At 41.7% G+C, this 20,648-nt stretch overlaps 1 protein-coding gene across 1 annotated transcript in view; it reads right to left on the reverse strand.

Moving 5' to 3' along the window:
- Nucleotides 1-734: 734 nt before the first annotated feature.
- LOC127570593 (engulfment and cell motility protein 1-like) overlaps nucleotides 735-20,648 on the reverse strand; it is a 188,106-nt gene continuing 168,192 nt past the window's right edge. The window contains 5 exon segments of the mRNA XM_052016288.1: nucleotides 735-1,734; nucleotides 1,736-1,806; nucleotides 8,958-9,035; nucleotides 16,054-16,136; nucleotides 18,158-18,265. Of these exon segments, the coding sequence (XP_051872248.1) occupies nucleotides 1,608-1,734; nucleotides 1,736-1,806; nucleotides 8,958-9,035; nucleotides 16,054-16,136; nucleotides 18,158-18,265 (467 nt within the window). The 3' untranslated portion in view covers nucleotides 735-1,607.

Below are 20,648 nucleotides of genomic sequence, written 5' to 3' on the forward strand. Positions count from 1 at the left end.
GTGAAAAACAGGGTAATGTGTTAATTGCATCAGTCTTTCAGAGGCACAGAATCAGCATGGATAGGATAGACTGAGTAACCATTTGATTTTTATTATAAAATTATTCAGAAAGGCTTTTTGACACAAGGGACTGGAAATTTGTGAGTGTCCATCACTGGGCAGTAGCTGGCAGAACTAAAGGCCTGGAAACCAGCGAGCTAAGGTTGTTGGGCAGAGGGAGAGCAGGGGATAGTGTGTCAGGTCTGGGCTGGGTGCGTGGGTTGTCAGCAATGTCAGGAAAATGAGGATGGGTTCTCAGAGAGATGGCAACTCTGACAGGGTTCCCCAAACATCAGCTAGGTAGTCCGTGCGGACCTCAGATTTTCATCTGTCATTAGTCAATGACAGACAAACAAGCTATCCAATTCCCCAAACTCCTCACAGTCCCTGGCTCCAGCCAAATTTCCAAACTCTCATCGCTTGATAACCCGGACTCCCAAAATACAGGCCCCCAAAATCGCACATGACTTTTCTGCTTATGGTTTAGCAAAGCTCAAGACCAAATCACTTATTAAACCTTTAAGGAGAGATACTATACATTAAAATTGATGACAGGAAGTTGTGATGGATAACCGATCTACATAACTCTGCACCTGAAGCAGAAAATCCACCTTGGTGTGGTTGACCTGTCACACATACAGCACCTCAATAAAATCAACTGCTCCTTTATGACAAGTGAAAGTAAATCCACTCCCTGGTAATAAACCTGTTACTTTTATTGTAAACCGCAAGGTTCCAAGGACATTTAGTCAGATATTACAAAATGAAGGACCATTACAATACCCAGGTGAGCATTTTCCATAAAATATATATGTAACAAGGCAAAACTGGTAAAACATTTTTATATATATCATACACAAAAAATGTTTTCTTGTAAGTTCTTTTACACTGAAATAATACAACATTGACATAATACTGCCTGTTTGGCATATTTCACAAATAAAAAAAAAGCACATGCAATATAGGTGCCTTACTCTACAGAGGATCAAAGCCATGACCATATGTTTAGTTTAATAGGGAATTAGTCTTTCCTTTTAAGTATGATCCATATTCATGAACTACAATGTTACTAGCATCACAAAGTAAACTTCATCTACTGAACAGAGTGTACAGCTGGAGGGTCGATTCTGAGAGGGAAATTTGAGATATTAACAGACGTAGATTGATTTCAGAAGTCCTTAATGGAAAAACACTGATCATTTATTTGTTTTTGATGTACAGATCAAAAAAAAAGATCCATCTCACCGCCTCTTATCCTCAATCCTCCCTGTTACTCTGGTAACAAGGAGCAAAGGACAATCCCAAAGTGCTGCCAGAAACCAAGGCTTTGGCAGGAAGGTGACGCATCAAAAAATCCAGGAGTTGATTCCCTCTCAATGGAGATTATATTGTGGCAAAGTCACCACCCTTAATGACACAGTGACTCATTAAGTAACAATTTGGTCTAGCTAAACGTTAGTAGAGGCCAGAGAGCAGCAGGAAGGTAGGTATGGTAGCAGATGCGATAACAAAGAGGCAGTTCCAGGTGATGCTGATTCCAGTTTATTCTCACAGCTTTGTCCCCGTGTTTAGTTACAGTCATAAACGAAGTCGTAGTTGCTCGGCTCCTTGGGGATGGGTGGTGGGGCTTCTGGAATTTGGATATTTTCTAGGTCAAGGAGGCGCAGCTTCATTTCCATGCTGAGGAGTGTGTCAGGTCATTCTGGTCAGCTCGCTCATCATCTCCTTCCCGAGTAAAGCATTCAGCCCATCTGTCCACACACAGTACTGGAAGAGAGAAAAGGGTGGCAATGAGAACAGTGGTCAACCTTCCATAAGATAAGTGGCACAGGGAAAAGGCTGTTCAGCCCAGAGAGCCCATGCCAGCAGTTATACTCCACATGAGCTTCTTCCGCACTGTCAGCCAAACCCTTTCTTCCCTTCTCCCTCAGGTGCTTGTCCAGCCTTCACCCAAATGCAAATATACTATCTACTTCTACCACTCCCTGAGGTACTGATCCCCATTCTCACCGAATTCCCTTTGATTTTTTTTGATGACCATCTTACATCGATGGCTTCAACTTCTGCTCCTCCCCTGTGGAAACGTTCTCACTACTTACTCTATCACCCTCAGCCTTCCTAATGAACCAAAAAGAGAAAATAATAAACTGAAAATTGGTTTATTATCATCACATGTACTGAGATAGTGAAAAACTTTGTTTTGCATGCCAAGCAAAGATTTTCCCTTTTGAAATACGTTGATTATTCATTGTTATACTTTTCACCTTTAGCTGTTCTATTTTCTCCTTTAGTAGTGATTCCATTATTTTTCATACCATCAGTGTTAAGCTGACTGGTCTATAGTTTTCTAGAGATGTTCCAATTCCCTCTTCTTAAATATCGATGCAATGTTGGCTGTCCACCAGTCTCCGGCACCAGATCTTTTTCTCGCGAATTGTCGAAAGCACGCAGTAATGCCCAAGCTCTCCCTCTGCTAGTCTTTTCTAAAATGAATGATTGCAAATTATCCAGACTGGTGGTTTTTATCCATTTTGAGCTTGATAGGTTTATTTAATATATGGTCTTTTACTATTTAAATGCACTTTTCTTATAATTCATCTCATTGTCCAATGTCATGTCACCTGTCTAATATCCCTGGCAAATATCCAAATGAAATAATGAACTGATATTTCTGCCTTGGCATTGTCTCATCCATCCCTTAATGACCACATCCCATCCAAACTCTTTATAATTGATGTGTCAGTAAAATGTTTTATGTTCCTTGATAATTTAATTTCATTTTTCCTATTTGCTTCCTAATTATGATTTTATTTTACTACTTTTGTAAATGGTTTCTATTCTCTTTTATCATGGATTTTTCTGTTGCCATTATACTTGACGTCTGTTAATTATGTCATCCTGTAAGGCTTTTTTTTAACATTTTCTCCAGCTTCTCTACAACCCTCACAATACTCAGTTACCATCCATCTCAATTAGGCAACATTTCCTGCAATAGAAATCTGGCTATCCAAACAAATTTGACCTGGTTAGTGACTTCGATGCTTTATTAAAAGTGCATAATATGTCCGGAGTAAAAGGCTGTGGAATCAAGGCTATTCTTTACTTTGAATGCAGCTCAATTTAATGGAACTCAAGACAAATGAGCCAAAATGAAAGAGGACTAATTTTTTTTATGATGATGAAGAACTGTTAAGATCTAAGTTATGAAGTGTTCCATAGACATTCCCTTCTTGGTGGGACAAGGGAAATAATATGGCCTTTTTTAAAATCCAACCCATTCCCTCATTATTTTCCCGGTCTACATGAGGATCCGAACAATAATGGCTATAACTGTGGGCAGTTAAATTGTTTCCACTGCCTCAAGTAAATACACGGTTGGGCCCAAGACACCATTGAGGAACTCCTGCAATGGCCTAGCGCTCAGATGATCGATAGGTTTATTTAATATATCTTCCTTTATCTCCAACCATTGCAGAGTTTTCCCTTTGATGTCCACCGACCTCAGTTTTACAAGGGCTCCCTGATGCATCACTTAGTCAAATGCTGCCTCATCCAGAGTGAAGAACTGTGAATGAAGGGTGGTACATAAACAGTTCAAAAGAATAATGAAATGTAAGTTCATAATCTAATGAATCTACTGAGGTGGTACTGTACATTGCCAATGACAGGTAATAATGTGCCTAGTATTGGCACAATACACCTCAGGAATGTAGAACTGGCGCAGCTAAAAATTAAGGAATATACTTTGTATTGGACCATCTGCAGGAATGTAAATATGAGCATTTTGGAGGGCCACATCAAAGACACATTATGCACGTCTTCCCCTACTTAATGACTTGCTGTGAAGCCTTGTGCCTCTGTGGGAACAGTTACCACCACCCACCTCAAACAAAACCCTAACCCTGCACAAGCCCTATGTTGCAAAATAAAAACTGCAGCTGCTTTTATTAATTGCAAAGATGTACATATTTGTTGAGACAGTACACCAAACTAACCAAGCAATATGTAGGAGAGGGACAGATCAACTCACTTGAGCAGAGTCAGTGACAGATTTTTTTCTGGGGATTCTCCATAATTAAGGAGGTGTAACCGTGATAGATCACTGCAGACAGAGCTTCAGAAAAGTTAGAATGAGAGAATAGTATTGCCAAGGCAAGGAGAGACTCAACTCCCATAATGACAGACATTTTTTCCTGAATAGAGGAATGCAGTGTCAGAAACCCAGAGGATACATTTAGCTACTGTAATGAGAAAGTGACACCTCAAAGTTGTTGGCCTTGGTTTGCTGGGTTTTCTAGCCTATGAGAAACCAAGCACCTTCAGGAAGATATGGACAACTTCATGGAAGAGATAAGTACCCTTACAGCACTGCTTGTGGGTTAGGAGAAAGAATGGTTCTGTCAGCATCTCTAGGACCACAGTTTAGGCTCCTTCTGCTACCACACGTAGAGGGGCTGAGTTGGGTGGGGAAGCCACTCAAACATCGAAATGGTGCATCACCCCAGGGGGCCACATACGGCAATGGTGCTACGGTTTTAAAAGATAAGTTAACACGACTGAATGTATTGACCATGAATGTAAAAGTTTTGCACTGTTTCTTCTTTTGTATATATTTTTTATTATGAATGAAATTTATTTTTGAAATATAAACCCTCTGTTTTCCCTCTTCCCACAGATGCTGCCTGACCTGCTGAGTATTCTAGTATTCTCTCTTGCTTCTTTTACTAGGGAACAGAGAGTGCTTGACACCTTATATTTCCAGCTTTTTTTCCCCCAGTTTCACTCAGAATGGGAGGGGAAAGTCACCCACACTGCCCTTGTCCCGACATCCACTTTGTGTGTGGTTGCATCAAGCTGTGCGTAGACTTAAGTACGCAAACACCAAGTATCACTACATATTGAGGTTCTACCTTGTCCCCTGGTGTTGCAAAGGATGGGCCTGGCCTTGTTGCTGCACAATGTTCCATTCAGTTGGACTTACTGCACTACCTGTCCTTCATAAAAAAAAACCTTCTGCAGAAAAACACCTTTCACCCCAAGTCCATCAGGCTGCGTCAATACAGAACCTCCTGCAGACCCCTGTGGGAGAAGGAAATGATGGATCGTGTGGGATGATTTCCTGAGCGACTGTCAAAGCCATTGTAGCAGAATGCCTCATCACCAGAACTCACTAACAAGCTCCAAGGTCTCTCTTGGCTGGCAGTTGGAGGGACCTCTCTGTCAGATCGTTACTGCACGGTTGGAGTCTCACTCCCAATGCGCCTTGCCCGTGAGACTGCTGCGGAGAGGTTGATACAACTGTCCACCTATTTGTGGACTGCCTGTTTGCCTCGCAAAGGATGCAGTAGTCCTGGCCAACATTTGTCCCAAGCAAAGGCATAACAGAGTCTCTCTGACCTAATGGGCTTTCCCAGGGATGGACACCAAGACAGACATTAAATGCTGCTGGAAGATTATCAACTAGGTGAAAGATGCTCCTTGGTCTTCCCGAAACCTGTTGGTCTTCCAGTACAATGAGATGTCCGTAGGGGAATGCTGCCGACTGGCACATTCCAGGCTGCAGGAGTACGTGCTGAGGGACACCCTGAGGTTCGGTGCAGCCAGTGCAAAGGCTTCATGAGGAAGGACTGCAACCTAAGGTCCCTGTCACCACCTGAATACTGAGGGATCCTGTGTAACAGCCTCCCAAACACTTGATGGGTGCTTTGTTCAAAGAGGCCACCTGAGTGGCATTGGTGCTCTGTACATATAATGTATTGACTTGATGATACTATGAATACAACTAAAGACAAATACTGATGGTATTGTATTTTCTCTATATATTTTCATGAATAACAGTTTATTTTTATAATTAAAACGAAAACGGCCTGCTATCTTGAGAATTGTATGTCCACTCTGAACAAACACCCCAACCAGCCCTGACTCTGATTGGGGATGCTACCCCAAGTGCCCACTGATCCAGTACCTGGTTCCATACCTGATCCTGTGTTTCTGGTTTTTTCTAAAGTGCTCTCTGCCCAAATATGAGCCCAGCCTGATGACCAGGGTGGCTTCTGGACAAGGAGTTAAACCTCCTCAATATATGGGGAAACCATGGCTTTTGGCTTTCCCAAGTAAAACTCCACAGTGGGCAGTCTCAAGAGCTGCATTGTGCAATCCTTTGGTTGTCAGTCAAGTATTCCTACCGATGGAATATTGTGCTGCAAACTGGGACATGAAAGTGCAATAACTTGCATGCCTCTATTAAACCTGAAAGTGAGCAAGTGATTGGAGTTGGATATTATATTTTTAAAATGTTATTTGGTACACCAGGTCATGAATCTGCCCTCAACAACTCCTGTGACCCTGGTATGACTTTGGCCTCTGGTGTCCTGTGTGTGGAGTTTGCATGTTCTCCCCAAGACCATGTGGGTTTCCCCCGGATGCTCCATTTTGTCCCACCTCCCAAAGACACGTGGTTTGGGAGGTTAATTGCTCACTGTAAATTGCCTCTAGTATAAAGCCTAGTGGGAGAATCAAGGGGGTGTTAATGGACATGTAAGAGAGGATAGGTTTACCGGGAAATATGTGGGGGATGTGATTGATAAGATTGCTCTGAGAGCTGACACAGACCCATAGAGGTCATTCTGTCTATCATGTCTTAAGGAAATATGAAATATGGGAAACACAAAAGAATACAGATGATGGGATCTGGAGCAACATCAGATGCTGGAGGAACTCAGTGGGGCAGGCAGCATCTGTGAGGGAAACGGACAGTCGATGTCGAGTTGAGACCCTTCATCTGGGACTGGAAATATCTTGGAAGTAATGTGGAAATATCTTGGTATTAACCATACTGAATTGTATTGAGCTATCGGTTTAGGTTTAAAAACAAACTGGACCAATGCATTTCCCCAGTATAAATTTAAGAATATATTGCGTAATTTCCACTAGAACCTGCTTCATCCCATCTACGTTCTGGGAGTTAAAACTACCCTCCAAATGCCAGTGCAGCTTTCAAAGTTAAACATAATTTGATGTTCAACGTCCTACAGCACTTTTCCCATTTGTGTTATTAAAAATATTTTTCTTTAAATAGTGAGTGCCAATGACATTTTTATGGGCACTAGGATGCTGACAGTGCAATGGATATGAATTAGCACTTGGCAAGTGACTCTGTAAGATTACTGACACATTCTGGGCTCATAGCAGAATCCACAGGGGCAGCTTGCCTATCTTGCACTGCAGTGTTCAGCATCTTGTTTATGTCATAATTTCTGCACACTAAGGACGCAGGTTTTCACAAAAATAAAAATCAGGAGACGTTGAAAAGGGTATCAGAGCTAATCACACCACATTTCAAATGTTATTTTAAATACCAAAGTGCCCTGTGATATAAATTGTTCTTTATGTTCATTTCAAGGACAGGACAACTCAGTCATTACCTTGATTTGCCTGCAGGACATTCACTCTTACAGATCCTATTTTTAATATGTGTCCATGGGATGTGGATGTTACTGGCAACACCAGCATTTATTGTCCATCCCTAATTGCTGCTGAACTGAGGAGGTGGTCAAGCGTCAATCACATTGGTTGCACCTAGTTCATCATGTAACCAGCTCGACTGGTCCTGCTGCAGAATTAAATATTGCTAGTTAGGATTAATGCCTTGATATTTGTCAAGCTGAGCTCTATTTGTTTTAGGCATCATTTGCTAAAGCTGTGGAGTTCAATGAATGTGCAGAAATGAAGAATGTGTTGTTTCCTTTCGGCAAGGAAATGCTTGCAGGGTTGATATCACTGAACAAGGTTCCTCTGCAGTACAAATTCTCCCTCTTCAAGGCATTATGATTGAGCATGCAAGGCAGGAAAGTCAAAGCAGGTCCTCATTCTGCTCTCTTACAAAGGGAATCCACAGTTACCATGTCTTTAAGAATAAAATGCTTCTTGTATGAGCAGACTTTACAGCATGTCTACTATACCTTCCCACAATTTATAACTCAGTAGCTCAGGCAACACAGACAGACACACCAAGAATGACCATAGCTCAACAAGGATTGCCTTGGTCGTCAGGGGAACTTTGCCAAGAGGAGTTTGATGCGTTAATAAGGTATGTCACCTCCTGAGATGCTTATTCCACAGCTTGAATCACAACAGGCTAAGTGGCCTCCAAGAAGTGCTACAGAGAGTCACAACATATGTCAAATTGTGATTTACCCTACAGGCAAAGTTTGGAAATGAGGCAATGACCAAGGTTGACCAAGAGGTGACATTAAGACACACACAAAGGCTGGCTAAGGTAGACTTCTAATGGAGCAATAGAGACTTTATTTAAATTTCCCCATTTAGAAGTTCACCCCCTTAAAAGTGTTGATTTCTCAAGCCATAAAGGATGACAGGAAGCACCAATGAGGACAGTCATAGAGGCACTGGTATCATGATTTATCATCAACACCAGCATTGTCATTTTAACGAAAAGCAAAACACTATTTTACCATTTACTTAGCATTTGTCATGCTAAATTATATTTGCTTTAGATGTCATATACACAAGAGCTCCAGCATTTTCTGAATTTACTTTAACTTAATCTGTTCATTGTTTTCCAACCCTACAGTGGAACAACAACACAAAATGTCTGACATATTATGTGATTCTAAGAGTATGAAGCAATTATATGGAATTTGTCTCATTATAAATTCTGCAGATTTATAAATAATGTGAAGGGAAAATACCAAACAGACCAATTATGATTTCATTTAACCTGATGGAAGTCAGACAGTTCCTCATTCTAACATAGTTGTGGCATTTTTTTATTAAGTATCATTAAGCAAAATACTAACAGATAATTTTTCAAAGCTTGTCAGTTCCCACGTCAAGTACAAAATTGTTAAGAAGGCAGTTTAAAAATAACATTAATGGAGGGGAGGAGTCACACTTACCTCATGCTTGTCAGGGGCAATGAAATTTAATGAGTCATCAGGGTCATACAGAATAGAGAAGGCAAGCTCCAACACCTCCTGTGGAGACCAGAACAATATGAGCAGTCAGTCAAAGTGAATAGGCCATCCTGCTAATGACAGGTCACATCCAAACCACGTGCACTTCACAAACTTTATTTTGAGGATCAAATTCAACAATAATAGCTCCATTTAAAAAGAGTTTTTGAAGTAGTAAAATGCTCCATGATGCTTCATTGGAGCTTTATCTAACAAATCTGAAACCAATCCACATGAAAGAGATCAGGGAAGAAAGGAACTAGTCAAGAACACAGCTTTCAGCAGCATCTTAGAAGAGAGGGCAAGAGAGAGGAAGAGAGGATTAGAGAGGAAATTACAAAGCTTGGGGGCTAATTAGCACCACCAGTAACTGGAGGGGAGAAATAATCTTGGAAGGGTGCAGTGGTAGTACAGTTATCAAGATCGGGAGGGGAGGCCATGGAAGAATTCAAAATCAAGGATGAAAACTGTAAATGAAGGATTGAGAGAAATATAGACCAGTGAGTACAGTGGCTGTGAGCAAACTGGACTTCTTATCATGACTGGGTAAACGTGCTGAGAACAAGTTTACTCAGGGTGCAAGGTGAGAGGCCAATGTGACAATCTCCAGTTAAATTTAGAGGTGACCAAGACATGGATGAGAGTTTCAGTGAACTAAAAGCTGAAACAGCATGGAGGAAGAAGTGAGCAGAGTTAGTGAGCTATCAAGAAGGGAATTACATTAAATGTCAGCCTTGGTAAAGCTTATTTTCTGAGGTTAAATGCATTAGTAAAATTGAGAACAACCAAGATTGTTTTTCTTTTTGGAAATGAGGAACAAGGCAACTAAAACCTTCTACAGTCCAGAATTTGCACTGAAAGGTATGTATCCGTATGTCACCCTCTAATGATACATTAAAAAAACTTTGTTAAAAATCTGCACTTTCCACTTCCGTCTGTGAGAGTTCTTCAATGCAGTCACTTCTCAGCTTGGTTGATGGCATCACTAGTTCTTGTCAGCAGCTTTTTTTGGGCTCAGTGGCAAGTGTTGCTGCTGCAGTGCTGACCGCAAGGTATGCCTCTACATATGTGCAAGGACATATGCAAAAATTACTAGCTGTATTTTAACTACAATGACCTGGATTTTGTCACTGGCAGTGAAGGAATGAGATCCCCCTGTAACTTTAAAGAAGACTTCACACAGAAACTTGATGGGATTGGTTGGCAAGGAGGCTGAGCAGCCAATCAGATCAAAGAATTCTAAAAGACCGCGCACTAGGAATTGAAAAGCACCAAGTATAAATTACTTTTTAACAACTTTGCCAAAAACAGAATCAAGACAGGGACCTATGCTTGGGACTAAAGCAGAGCCTGAAACATCACCAGATTTTAAGATCGGTGATGTGATTGGGGGTGGGGGGAGAGATAGAAAGAATGTCAATCCACAACTTCAAAATTAGACTTTTATGACTGGAGAGATCATTCAGCAGTAATTATCACTTAGTTTTAGTATGCTGTTAAAGTCTCAGATGTCAATCAACAAGGTTTAATACTTTCAACAGTTTTCACGCATTAAATGCTGAAGTTCATGTCAAATTGCTGGTTCTGTCTTGAGCTAATGTCATGAATACTTACTCTCTCAGTCTAGTGCTTTCAGTTTTAGTACATTCCAAAGTTCAAAAACAGCAATTTCCCTTCAACCATTTGGTTCTTGAACCAATTGGCACTTGTGCACATGACAATAAACTCGACTTAGATGTGGGCTTCCCCTTGTGTCCCCAAACAATCCTTCATTCTCCCCACCCCTTCTTTGATTTAGATAGCAGATCCCTTGATCAAATTTCTTCATATAAAGAATCTTCAAAGTGATTGACTTTCATGTGCTTCTGTTTGGAACTGACAAGAAAAGTAGCTGGTAACCAGGGGAGAAAATCTGAAGTACAACTTTTGGAAGGAGTGTGAGTTTACTTTTTTTATTTGTGCTTTCCACCACTCAGGGTTGAAGAGACACTATCATTTTCACAGAGGGAGAAATTAGTTCTGTGGCATCCTGGCTCTCAGTGTGTGCTTGGCAGCAGCTATTCAGCACCACTGGGATATAGCTACCACATCAGCTATTCTGCTCGTGCTCTCCTGCCTCTAGAGTTAATGCTTTGAGCACTGCATCTTGCAGCTTGCCAGAACTCAATAGGTTGTACTCCCACATTTGGTCCAGTTTACCCATCACCTCACCAACCTCTGGCCTCACCAGTATACAATGATTCTTGTCCTCTGACTGTTTCTGATTCTCCCTGGTGTCTTGTTTTGTCTTGTATGAGCAGACAAAAGTAACCAGTTGGAGACAAAAAAAACAGCTTACCTTGAAGCATCGTGGCAACACAGTTTCTGCCACCCACTTGCCCTTGGCAGGAACAAAAACCCATGATAAATGACTGAGAAAACAAATTCTGCAAAAAGAGTGACCGAAACCAGTCCAGGGTTTCACACTGACCAAATGCCTCAACCCATCCTTGCAACCGTTTCCAGTTCTTCCCACTAAAGGTGGTGAATCTCTAGAATTCTCTACACCAGAGGGTTATGAAAGCAAGATCACTGGGGCATTTAAAGAGGAGGTAGATAATTTTTTTTCCCTAGATCAGTGACTGAGGGCTATGTGTAACTGGCACAGAAGAGTTGAGGCCTGGGGCATATTGAAGGATGGACAGGCTTGAGGGGCCAAGTGGCCTACCCCTGCTCCTATTTTCTTATGTTCTTGTATTGGTCTACATCAGCTCCCATATAGTTTGGCGTTTTGTTACAGGACTTCTGCTGCTCCTCATTCCATCACCAGCAGCAACAGGTCTCCCTAGCTACAACTCTCTCTAAATACCTCCCCTTAACCATCCTTGGCAAGGCCTGCCTTTACTGCCTAAATTGATCCAGTCTTATAATAATAGGTTAAGGGACCAGAGTGGCCAAGGATGCCCGTTTCCTTCCCTAGAGAACATTAGCAAACCAGCTGGGTTTTTAACAACTATTTAACATCTTCATGGAATTACAGCAGCCAGACATTTGCAAGAGCAATGCAGCTACACTGCATACTCCACACCACAATTGCTTTCTCTGTGCTGAATTAACTCCCTATTGAAAACCTTGACTGAATTCATCTCCATCATGCTGTCCATTCCAGATGGTAACTGATTGCTGCATAAGTAAGCTATTTCTTATGTCACCCTTGTGCTTTAGTTTCTTTTACTGATCCCAGAATTTTATTTCTGAATTCTCAAACTGCTATGGTGGGACTTGAACTCACTCTCTCTAGCTTTTGTGCTCAAGTGACTGGGATTACTGCCACAGCATTATGCCACCCAACTCTATTCTCACCGTCTGCATGCAGTCTGTGAATATATATTAGTTTCCAAAAGCTGCAATATCCCTTTGTGCTTTTCAGTATTCGAGAGACATTATTTCCTAAGCTATGCCTCTTCATGTGCATTCTCCACACATTCAGAGTGTTTTCATTCCAATTGTTTGTCTGCACGCAGCGTGACAGCACAATTCACTCTAGGATTCATCACTTCTAGTGTAAAAAAAACAACACGGTAGCTTTCACGCTGAATCAAGCCAATTTCAGAGCTGAATTAACAACTTGGAGCACACCCTTTCTTGCAGCATGAGCAAGCGGCACATCCTTCAGCTGAGAAACCGGTCCTAGCTGATCAGTCGGGCCCAATAGTGGTGTCTAAGAGGCTGTTAGATAGACACATGAATATGCAGGGAATGGAGGGATATGGATCATGTGCAGGCAGAGGAGATTTAGTTTAACTTGGCATCATGTTCAGTGCAGACATCGTGGGCTGAAGGGCCTGTTCCTCTGCTGTACTTTCTATCTACAGAGGCCCAGTCCCAGCGTGGTGCAGGTCCATTCTGAGCAAGACTCTGCCCTAGAAAGGCTTTGAAGAGCAGTGAAGCCCAGGTATGGAAATTCACAAACATGTAAAAATGCTCAGGTAGCATAGAAAAATAAAAGTACTTTTTTTTTAATTGATGTGCTTAGTAATATTCACAATTAAAGAAATAACTACATTTAAATCAACAGAATTAAATCAAATAAAAAGGAAACTAACTTCTACTTACAATTCTCTCCACAGTCCTTTCTCCTCATAGGCTTCTAGGAGATGGACGTGGAACAGGCTTAGCAGGCTGACATTTTAGCCTAAGTGCCAGGAGATCTGAGAAAGTCTGTGTTGCCCAGTTAGGAGTCCATGAGGAGTCCAAGAGCATGGTGCAAGGGTGGATTCGAGTACATCTGCTGGCTTTTAACATGGTGTGGATCATTGTTGGATAGGATGTGAAACCAGTGTGACACCCAACCCTGTGGTTTCCCCACCCTCTATATAACGCAAAAATTTCCCCCCACCCTAATCTGTTGAACACTGTTCTCAGATCCCTGGTTGGGAAACATAGCTGGCCAATTCTGGTGCAAATCTGCTCTCAGTTGACAGATAATGTTAACCAGCAAACGTTAATTGTGCCCAGGGAGATTCAGCTCCTCATTCTCCATTCAGGCACTGCCTTTAGGTGGTGATGTGCATCACAGGATGCCTTTATAATACATAGCAAATGTGCTTTACTCTCGGAGATTGTGGGTTCAAATTCCACTCTGGAGACGAACGCATAACCTAGGTTTAGACTCTCAGTGGAGTACTGAAGTACAACTTTCAGATGTCAAACGTGGACTCTGTTGGGTGAATATAGAAGATTCTTTGGTCATATTTTGAAGAATTTCAACAGAAATAGCTCCAACGACCTTGGTGGTGTTCATCTCTTCACTTACTGGGACAGATACCCTGGTTGTTATTACTGTTGTTTGTGGAGCCTTGCAATGTATAATTTGGCTATGAGAACTGCAACACTGATGTCACATCAAAAGTACCTCAGTGGCTGTAAGACTTGTCCCAAATGTTTTGGCAGCATGAAGTCTCAAAAGATCTATACAAATGCAAGCCCCTGCTTTGCTTTCTCTTTTAAATGAAGCAACATTAATTTTGGATGGCTTGATAATGTCATCCAAGGAGCTTACGTAAATTATATTAATTCCACTGAGACAACCACTCTAAAGAAATTTTAATACCTTAACGGAAGGTTAAGGACATTGCAACAAGATAAATAGGACTAGTACTCAAGATAACATCAGAGAAACTAAGGATGGCAGATGCTGGAATCTAGATGAAAAACACTATGATGCTGGAGGAACTCAGCAGGCCAGGCAGCATCCATGGAGAAAAGCAGGTGGTCAATGTTTCAGGTCAGGATCCCTCTTCAAGACTGAAGATAGGAAAAGGGGAAGCCCAATATATAGGAAGGAAAAGCAGAGCAGTGATAGGAGGACAAAAGAGGGGAGGCAGGATGGGTATAAGGTGGTGATAGGTAGATTCAGGTAAGAGATAGTGATAGGCAGGTCCGGGGGAGGAGGGGAGAGCAGATCCACGGGGGGATGGGTCAAAGGTAAGGAGGGAAAAAGGGGTGTAGAAAAAAGAGAGGTAGGCTAGGAAAGGGAAGAAGAGGTATGGTTGAGGGGTGTGTGGGGGAGGAGGGGGGAAGGTTATGGGGATTATTTAAAATTGGAGAATTTAATGTTCATGCCATTAGGCTGCAAGGTTCCTAGACAGAGGAGGCCGAGGACTGACATATCTGTGATAGTGTGGGAGGGGGAGTTGAAGTAATTGGCAACGGGGAGATGCAGATCGCGGTTACGCAGGTGTTTTGCGAAATAGTCATCTAGTCTGCACTTGGTCTTACCAATGTAGAGGCCAAACTTGGAGCACCGAATGCAGTAGGTGATATTAAGGGAGGTGCAGGTAAATCTCTGTCTCACCTGAAAGGACTGTTTGGGTCCCTGGATGGAGCTGGTGTTGGGGCAGGTGTTGCACCTATGGCAGGGACAGTGGAAAGTTCCTGGTGTAGGAGTGGGATGGGGGGGGGGGGGGGGCGAAGGAGGAATGAACTAGGAACGCAGAGAGAGCAGTTCCTGCGAAAGGCAGAAAGGGGTGGGGAGGGGAAGATATGCTTGGTGGTGGTGGTGGGGGTCCCGTTGGAGATGGCAGAAGTGGCAGAGAATGATGTGTTGGATACGTAGGCTGGTGGGATGAAATGCAAGGACAAGGGGTCCCTATCCCTGTTGTGTCTGCGAGGGATGGGGGGGTGAGAGCAGAGTTGCAGGAAATGGCAGAGATGCAGGTGTGAGCTCTTTCGACCACAGTAGGGGGGAAGCCACGGTTAGTAAAGAAGTTGGACATTTTGGATTCCTGGAGTGGAAAGCCTTATCATGGGAGCAGATGTGGCAGAGGCGGAGAAATTGAGAAAAAGGGATCGCGTCCTTGCAAGAGGCAGGGTGGGAGGAGCTGTAATCGAAGTAAATGTGGGCGTCAGTGGGTTTGTAGAAGATGTCGATGGATAAAGAATCTCCTGAGATGGAGATGGAAAGATCGAGGAAGGCGAGAGAGGTGTCAGAGAAAGTCCAAGTGAATTGGAGAGCAGGGTGAAAATTTGTGGCGAAATTTATGAAACTGTCGAGTTCCGCACGGGTGCAAGAGGTGGCACCAATGCCGTCGTCGATATAGCAGAGAAAGAGTTGAGGAATGGGGCCGGAGTAGGCAAGATAACATTTGCTTTAAGTCTGCTCCACTCTCCACATAATCCATTACATTAATACTCATTAGAGTAGGAACCTACACATGCACACTGAGCAGAAGAGTGATAAATTCCAGCTTCTTTTCCCAATGCTCTTGAACTTCCACAAACTTTAACAGATGAAATCATTTTGGCTTTATGCCATGAATGAGAATGTTTGGTCATCTGAACATTAGAAACAAAAGGAAGTTGCAGAATATGGTGATTATCATCACTCCCCGTTCATTCGATCTATTTTGTAGTGTGCCGTGTTTAAACCATGCGTTTAGATATGTTCCTGGTTGCAGTATTGTTATACATGCTCCTAGGTTCAATTAACACTATCTTGATTCATAAAATTATCTTAGTTGAAAACAAAATCTTTTAGGAGTTCAAAGTGAACCATTACCTTATTCTGTTTAAGAGCACCCTTTTCCTTCATATGTGGACAATCCTTTCCTGTCACAATAGCTTTAATATCAGCCACAGGAACTGTGGAAAAACAAGAAACTCTTAAGAAACAATTTCTGCTTTTGGTACAAAGAACTGCATAATATTTACAGTATAGACCTTTCCAACTAACTCAGTGTTCCATAGGACACTCTTTTCAAATTGATTCACTCTCTCATTATGGTTGTAATGTAGTGGCACTGTATTGAGATGTAGTGATCTGGGAGGATTTTTTTTAAACAAAAGCATACAAAAAGGCAAAATTCAGCACACATCCTAGTGAGTGGGAGAGATAAAAAGAACACCAGAAGAAATGAAACATCATAAATTCTGCAAAAAGGAATAATGAAGTTTGCAAGGAATATCCAAATCAAAACATACACAAATTACATCAGTAAAAAAAAAGTGGATGGTCAGCAGCCTCCTAATAGGGATGATGTAATTAAAAACAAGAAAATGGAGGATGTGTTGAATTACTTTGCATCAGTGAGGAAGATTATGGCATCCCAGATCCCCCAAGAAAATTAACACTGTATCAGGAGCAGAGAGTTACCAAAATGATGACAAGTATTAATGAAGAAAACAATTGCACAAATCTCCAGGTCCAGTTGATTATTGTTTCAGTGTTTCATAGGAAGCAGTTGAGAATATTGCAGATGTTTTAATTATACTTTCTTGAAGTTTGCTTGCTCAAGGATTTAAGACTTGAAATCCTTGCTTCTCTATTAAAGCAAGGAGAGAAATGGAAAGCTGGGAATTATGGACAAGTTAACCTGCTGTCAGCAAATTACAAGGTCTATAAATTAAAATTAGAGTGACTGAAAATTTTGAATATTTTTCATTGATCAGAAAGAATTAGCATGGATTTGCAAAGGGTGGAAGCCATCCAACAAACTAGACTGAGTTTTTTGAAAAGGTGACTGAAGTAATGCACTTCCAAAAAGTAGTCGATGAAGTTCCTCATAAGAAACTCTCAGCTGATAAAGAAGCTGTGGAACTGAAGACAAATTACTGATTTGGTTAGGAAATTAACTGAGTGGCAGCAGAGAGAGAGAGAGGGAGAGAAGGAATAATGGATGCAGATTTAAATTGGCAGTTTGTAACTAACTGTATCTTGCTAGGTTCTGTGATGATGGTGCAACTATACATCATATTTATTAATGACTTCCACTAATCCAAGTTTGCTAACAACACAATAATTAAATGCCATTTTAAGCATTTTGTATAATGAAATGAAGTTAAGCGATGGAAAAAATGGTGGTAAATAGGTTTCATTGCAGGCAAATGTGAGATCATCCAATTTGTTTCTGATAAAGCTAAAACCTTACCGTTTAATTAATGAAAAGCTTGGAGCAAAAGAATTCCAAAAAGGCTTGGAGTTCTACTTGCACAGCTGATATCAATGTTATGGACAGACAGTAATAAGACCAACTGAATTCTGTTCTGCAGGTCAACTTACACCAAAACCAGAGAATACTCTGGTTAAACCACAGCAGGATCAGTACACAAAGTTCTGGATGTAACACTCAGGAAAGGTATCCTGGCCTTGGAGGGAAAGCAATGTAATTTAGCAGAATGATAATTGGATAAGGGTTTACACAAAGGAAAGATGTGCTTGCTGGAATGCAGGAAGTTAGGGAGTGATTTGATCAAGATATCAAAGTGAACTGATAGGGCAGCCAGAGAAAAACATGGTGCGAGTCTGAGCTTTTGTTTTGCAAATAGAGACCACTAAAGACAATAAAAATAATTAACATGCTCAGGTATTTATAGAGCATAAAATGATGCCTTTGGAATATTTCAAAGCAATGCATTTTGTAATTTGCACACAAGCACATTTCTAGCCCTCACCGATCAGAAGCAGAAAGTAGAAGGTCGAACAGTGCACTCCATTTTTTGGATTGTTAAGACTAAAATTACACTGCAACATAATGTAGCTCAGGCATAATGAAAGAGCATTCAGGCTTTCACCACCAGAGAATGGTATCTGTAGTCATCACATGCACTGAAAAGCACATAAGTTGCAAAGTACTTTATGCCACTCAGTTAATGATGTCACCTACGCTTGTCCTGCAAAGATTCGTATGGCACCTCTCCCTGTGGGCTCTCTTCCAGGTCACCATAGTGCAGGACCTTGTGGTTTGGCGAAAGCCGACAATACCAGAATTTATCTGCAAAATTAAAAATGTGCTCACTTAAGATTATTGGTTTATAAAACTTTTGAGGAAACACACTTATATAAGATTTTGTCTCAACTTAACCAGGAAAATAATTTAATACAAAAACAGAAAATACTGGAAATACCCAGCAGGTCAGGCCACATCTGTGTCTAGAGAAACAGTTAATATTTCGGGTTGGAGACCCTCTGTCAGAACTGATTTAATACCCGAGTCCAGTTAAAACATAATCACTGAGATTGAAACAAGAGGACTATTCCCAAGGCTGATTTGCTATTACTGCTGCCTTTGCAACTTGGCAAAGACATTCTATGAGGAGGCTCATGTCACCTTGTTACACTCTGCAATTAGTGCACAATAAGCAGGAGGTAATCACTGCAGAGCACTCAAAGACTAATACCACCCACTCAGACCCTATGCCACCTATAAGGCATCACGTAAGGTTCCTTTCCTGCTGTCGAGAACTTGGACTCCTACTTTTTGCTTCACAAATTTGCATGTCGTCCTTTTAACCTCCTCTAGATTGTTCCAGTTTTAGAATGTGGGCAGACAATTTGATAATTTAATTGTTTTGAGGATGGAACCAGGTTTTACTGTATTTTATTGATGTAATTAAAAGCTAAGAGCAGAAGAATATTGAAGTACTGGTGGGTGCAAAGAAAAGACGTCGCTGCTCCTAATTTAGTTGGTTTCAAACACTAGTAACCTAAATTAACATCAGCAAGATTTGTAGTGTGTATGCATACTGTGTCTTCCCTGCCACAAAGCAGTCAACTGCCCAGGGTCTACAGCACACTGCATAATTCCATGACTTTTCATTTACCATAACATTGACTATATGCTAATGACAGATCTCAAGGCCTGGATGATGGAATGGCTGTTGGAAACAGCTATGTGAACTGCTGAACAACAAACAGCTGGGGTTTTGTATCAAACTCAATTCCAACCTAACTTACTTCCATGATCTTGGTGCCTAACCAAGATCAAAAAATACTTTGTGTGCCTGTGATCCCTCATCCTACTCAATGTACCTACACCATCCTCCAACTGCTATCGTCAGTTCTCAGTTGTCCGGTTGAATCCCTTCCCTTTCACTGTTACTGCATTGATTCGACTGAATTTCCACAAGGCTCTCAGCTTGCATCCCTCCTACTCATTCATGTGCTGCCTCTCAGTAACACCATCTGCAGAGATTTATGTCAATGACAGCCTGATCCATTACACTGCAACTTTTCTCCATCCCTCGATGTTGACAGGCTCCTTGTTCATTGTCTAGTTTTGGACAAGCAAAATCTCCTCCAATTATATATTAGAAAGACAAAAGCCATTTTTTTTTGGCTCTTGCTTAAAGCTCTGTCATTCCATCCCATTCCCTGGCCAGTACTTCATGTCCGTTCACAGTCTCAGTTTCTTATTTGGCTCCAGGCTGAGCTTCTAACTCCACCATTTCTTCAGCAATAAGTTTGCCAACTTGCACCTTCAAACAAAAACTCACTTAAATCCTTCTCTGCTTTGACTTGTCTGCTGGCTGCAGCTCTCACTAAATTACCTCCAAGGCACTCCATTCTAGCCTCCTACCTTGCACTCGCCATAGACTTCAGCTCAGCCAAAAGCATAATGCTGTACCTTAACCCACCCTCACCAATTTACCACTTGGATCATTGTTGGCTTCTGGCCCTGCATAGCCTCCATTTTCATGCTCACATTCAACTCCCCCCATGGTCTACCGCTCCCTACCTCTGTCACCTCCTCTATTCTCACAACCTTAAATTAACTCTGCATGTGTTGTACCCTGCACTATCCATTGGGCCTTCCCGTACACATTGGTTAAAATCACAGCTTGCGTGCCATCATGTAGCAGATGCCAGATGGATGTCTGCAGGCAGCCAAAGGCAAGAAGTCCTTCTCAAGTGACAAAATCAAAGGATTTGAGATGTTAAAATGAGGGTGATGGAGTTCCCTGCATTGGTCTTGAAGTTGACATGTGATGTCCCACCTGGGACAGAATTTGTGGGCCCTACAGTAGCCTCATCTACCAACTCAGAACTCACAGAACTGGAGTGGAAGCAGGTTATCCTTGAACACCAATGAAAGCCTAGGAAGACAATATTAGTTGCCAATCCTTAACAGCTGTCAGGTGAAAATCCTGCCATATCCAACTTGGTTTCAGGGTGGCAGGAGCTTCTACTCGGAGACTAGCAGATGCTCAGAGCCCTTAGGAATGGGCAATGTCAGCACTGCCAATGTCACACACACTGAGAACACACAACTATAGAAGCACATGCATGTCTGCACTGTGTAACACAGGAGCGAGTTATAAACTTTGTAGATTAAAGGATTTAAAAATTTGAAAAAGGATTGAAAATTTTGAAAAAAT

This window comes from Pristis pectinata, chromosome 5 (genome assembly GCF_009764475.1).
Source record: "Pristis pectinata isolate sPriPec2 chromosome 5, sPriPec2.1.pri, whole genome shotgun sequence".
In the NCBI taxonomy this organism is placed as follows: Eukaryota; Metazoa; Chordata; class Chondrichthyes; order Rhinopristiformes; family Pristidae; genus Pristis; species Pristis pectinata.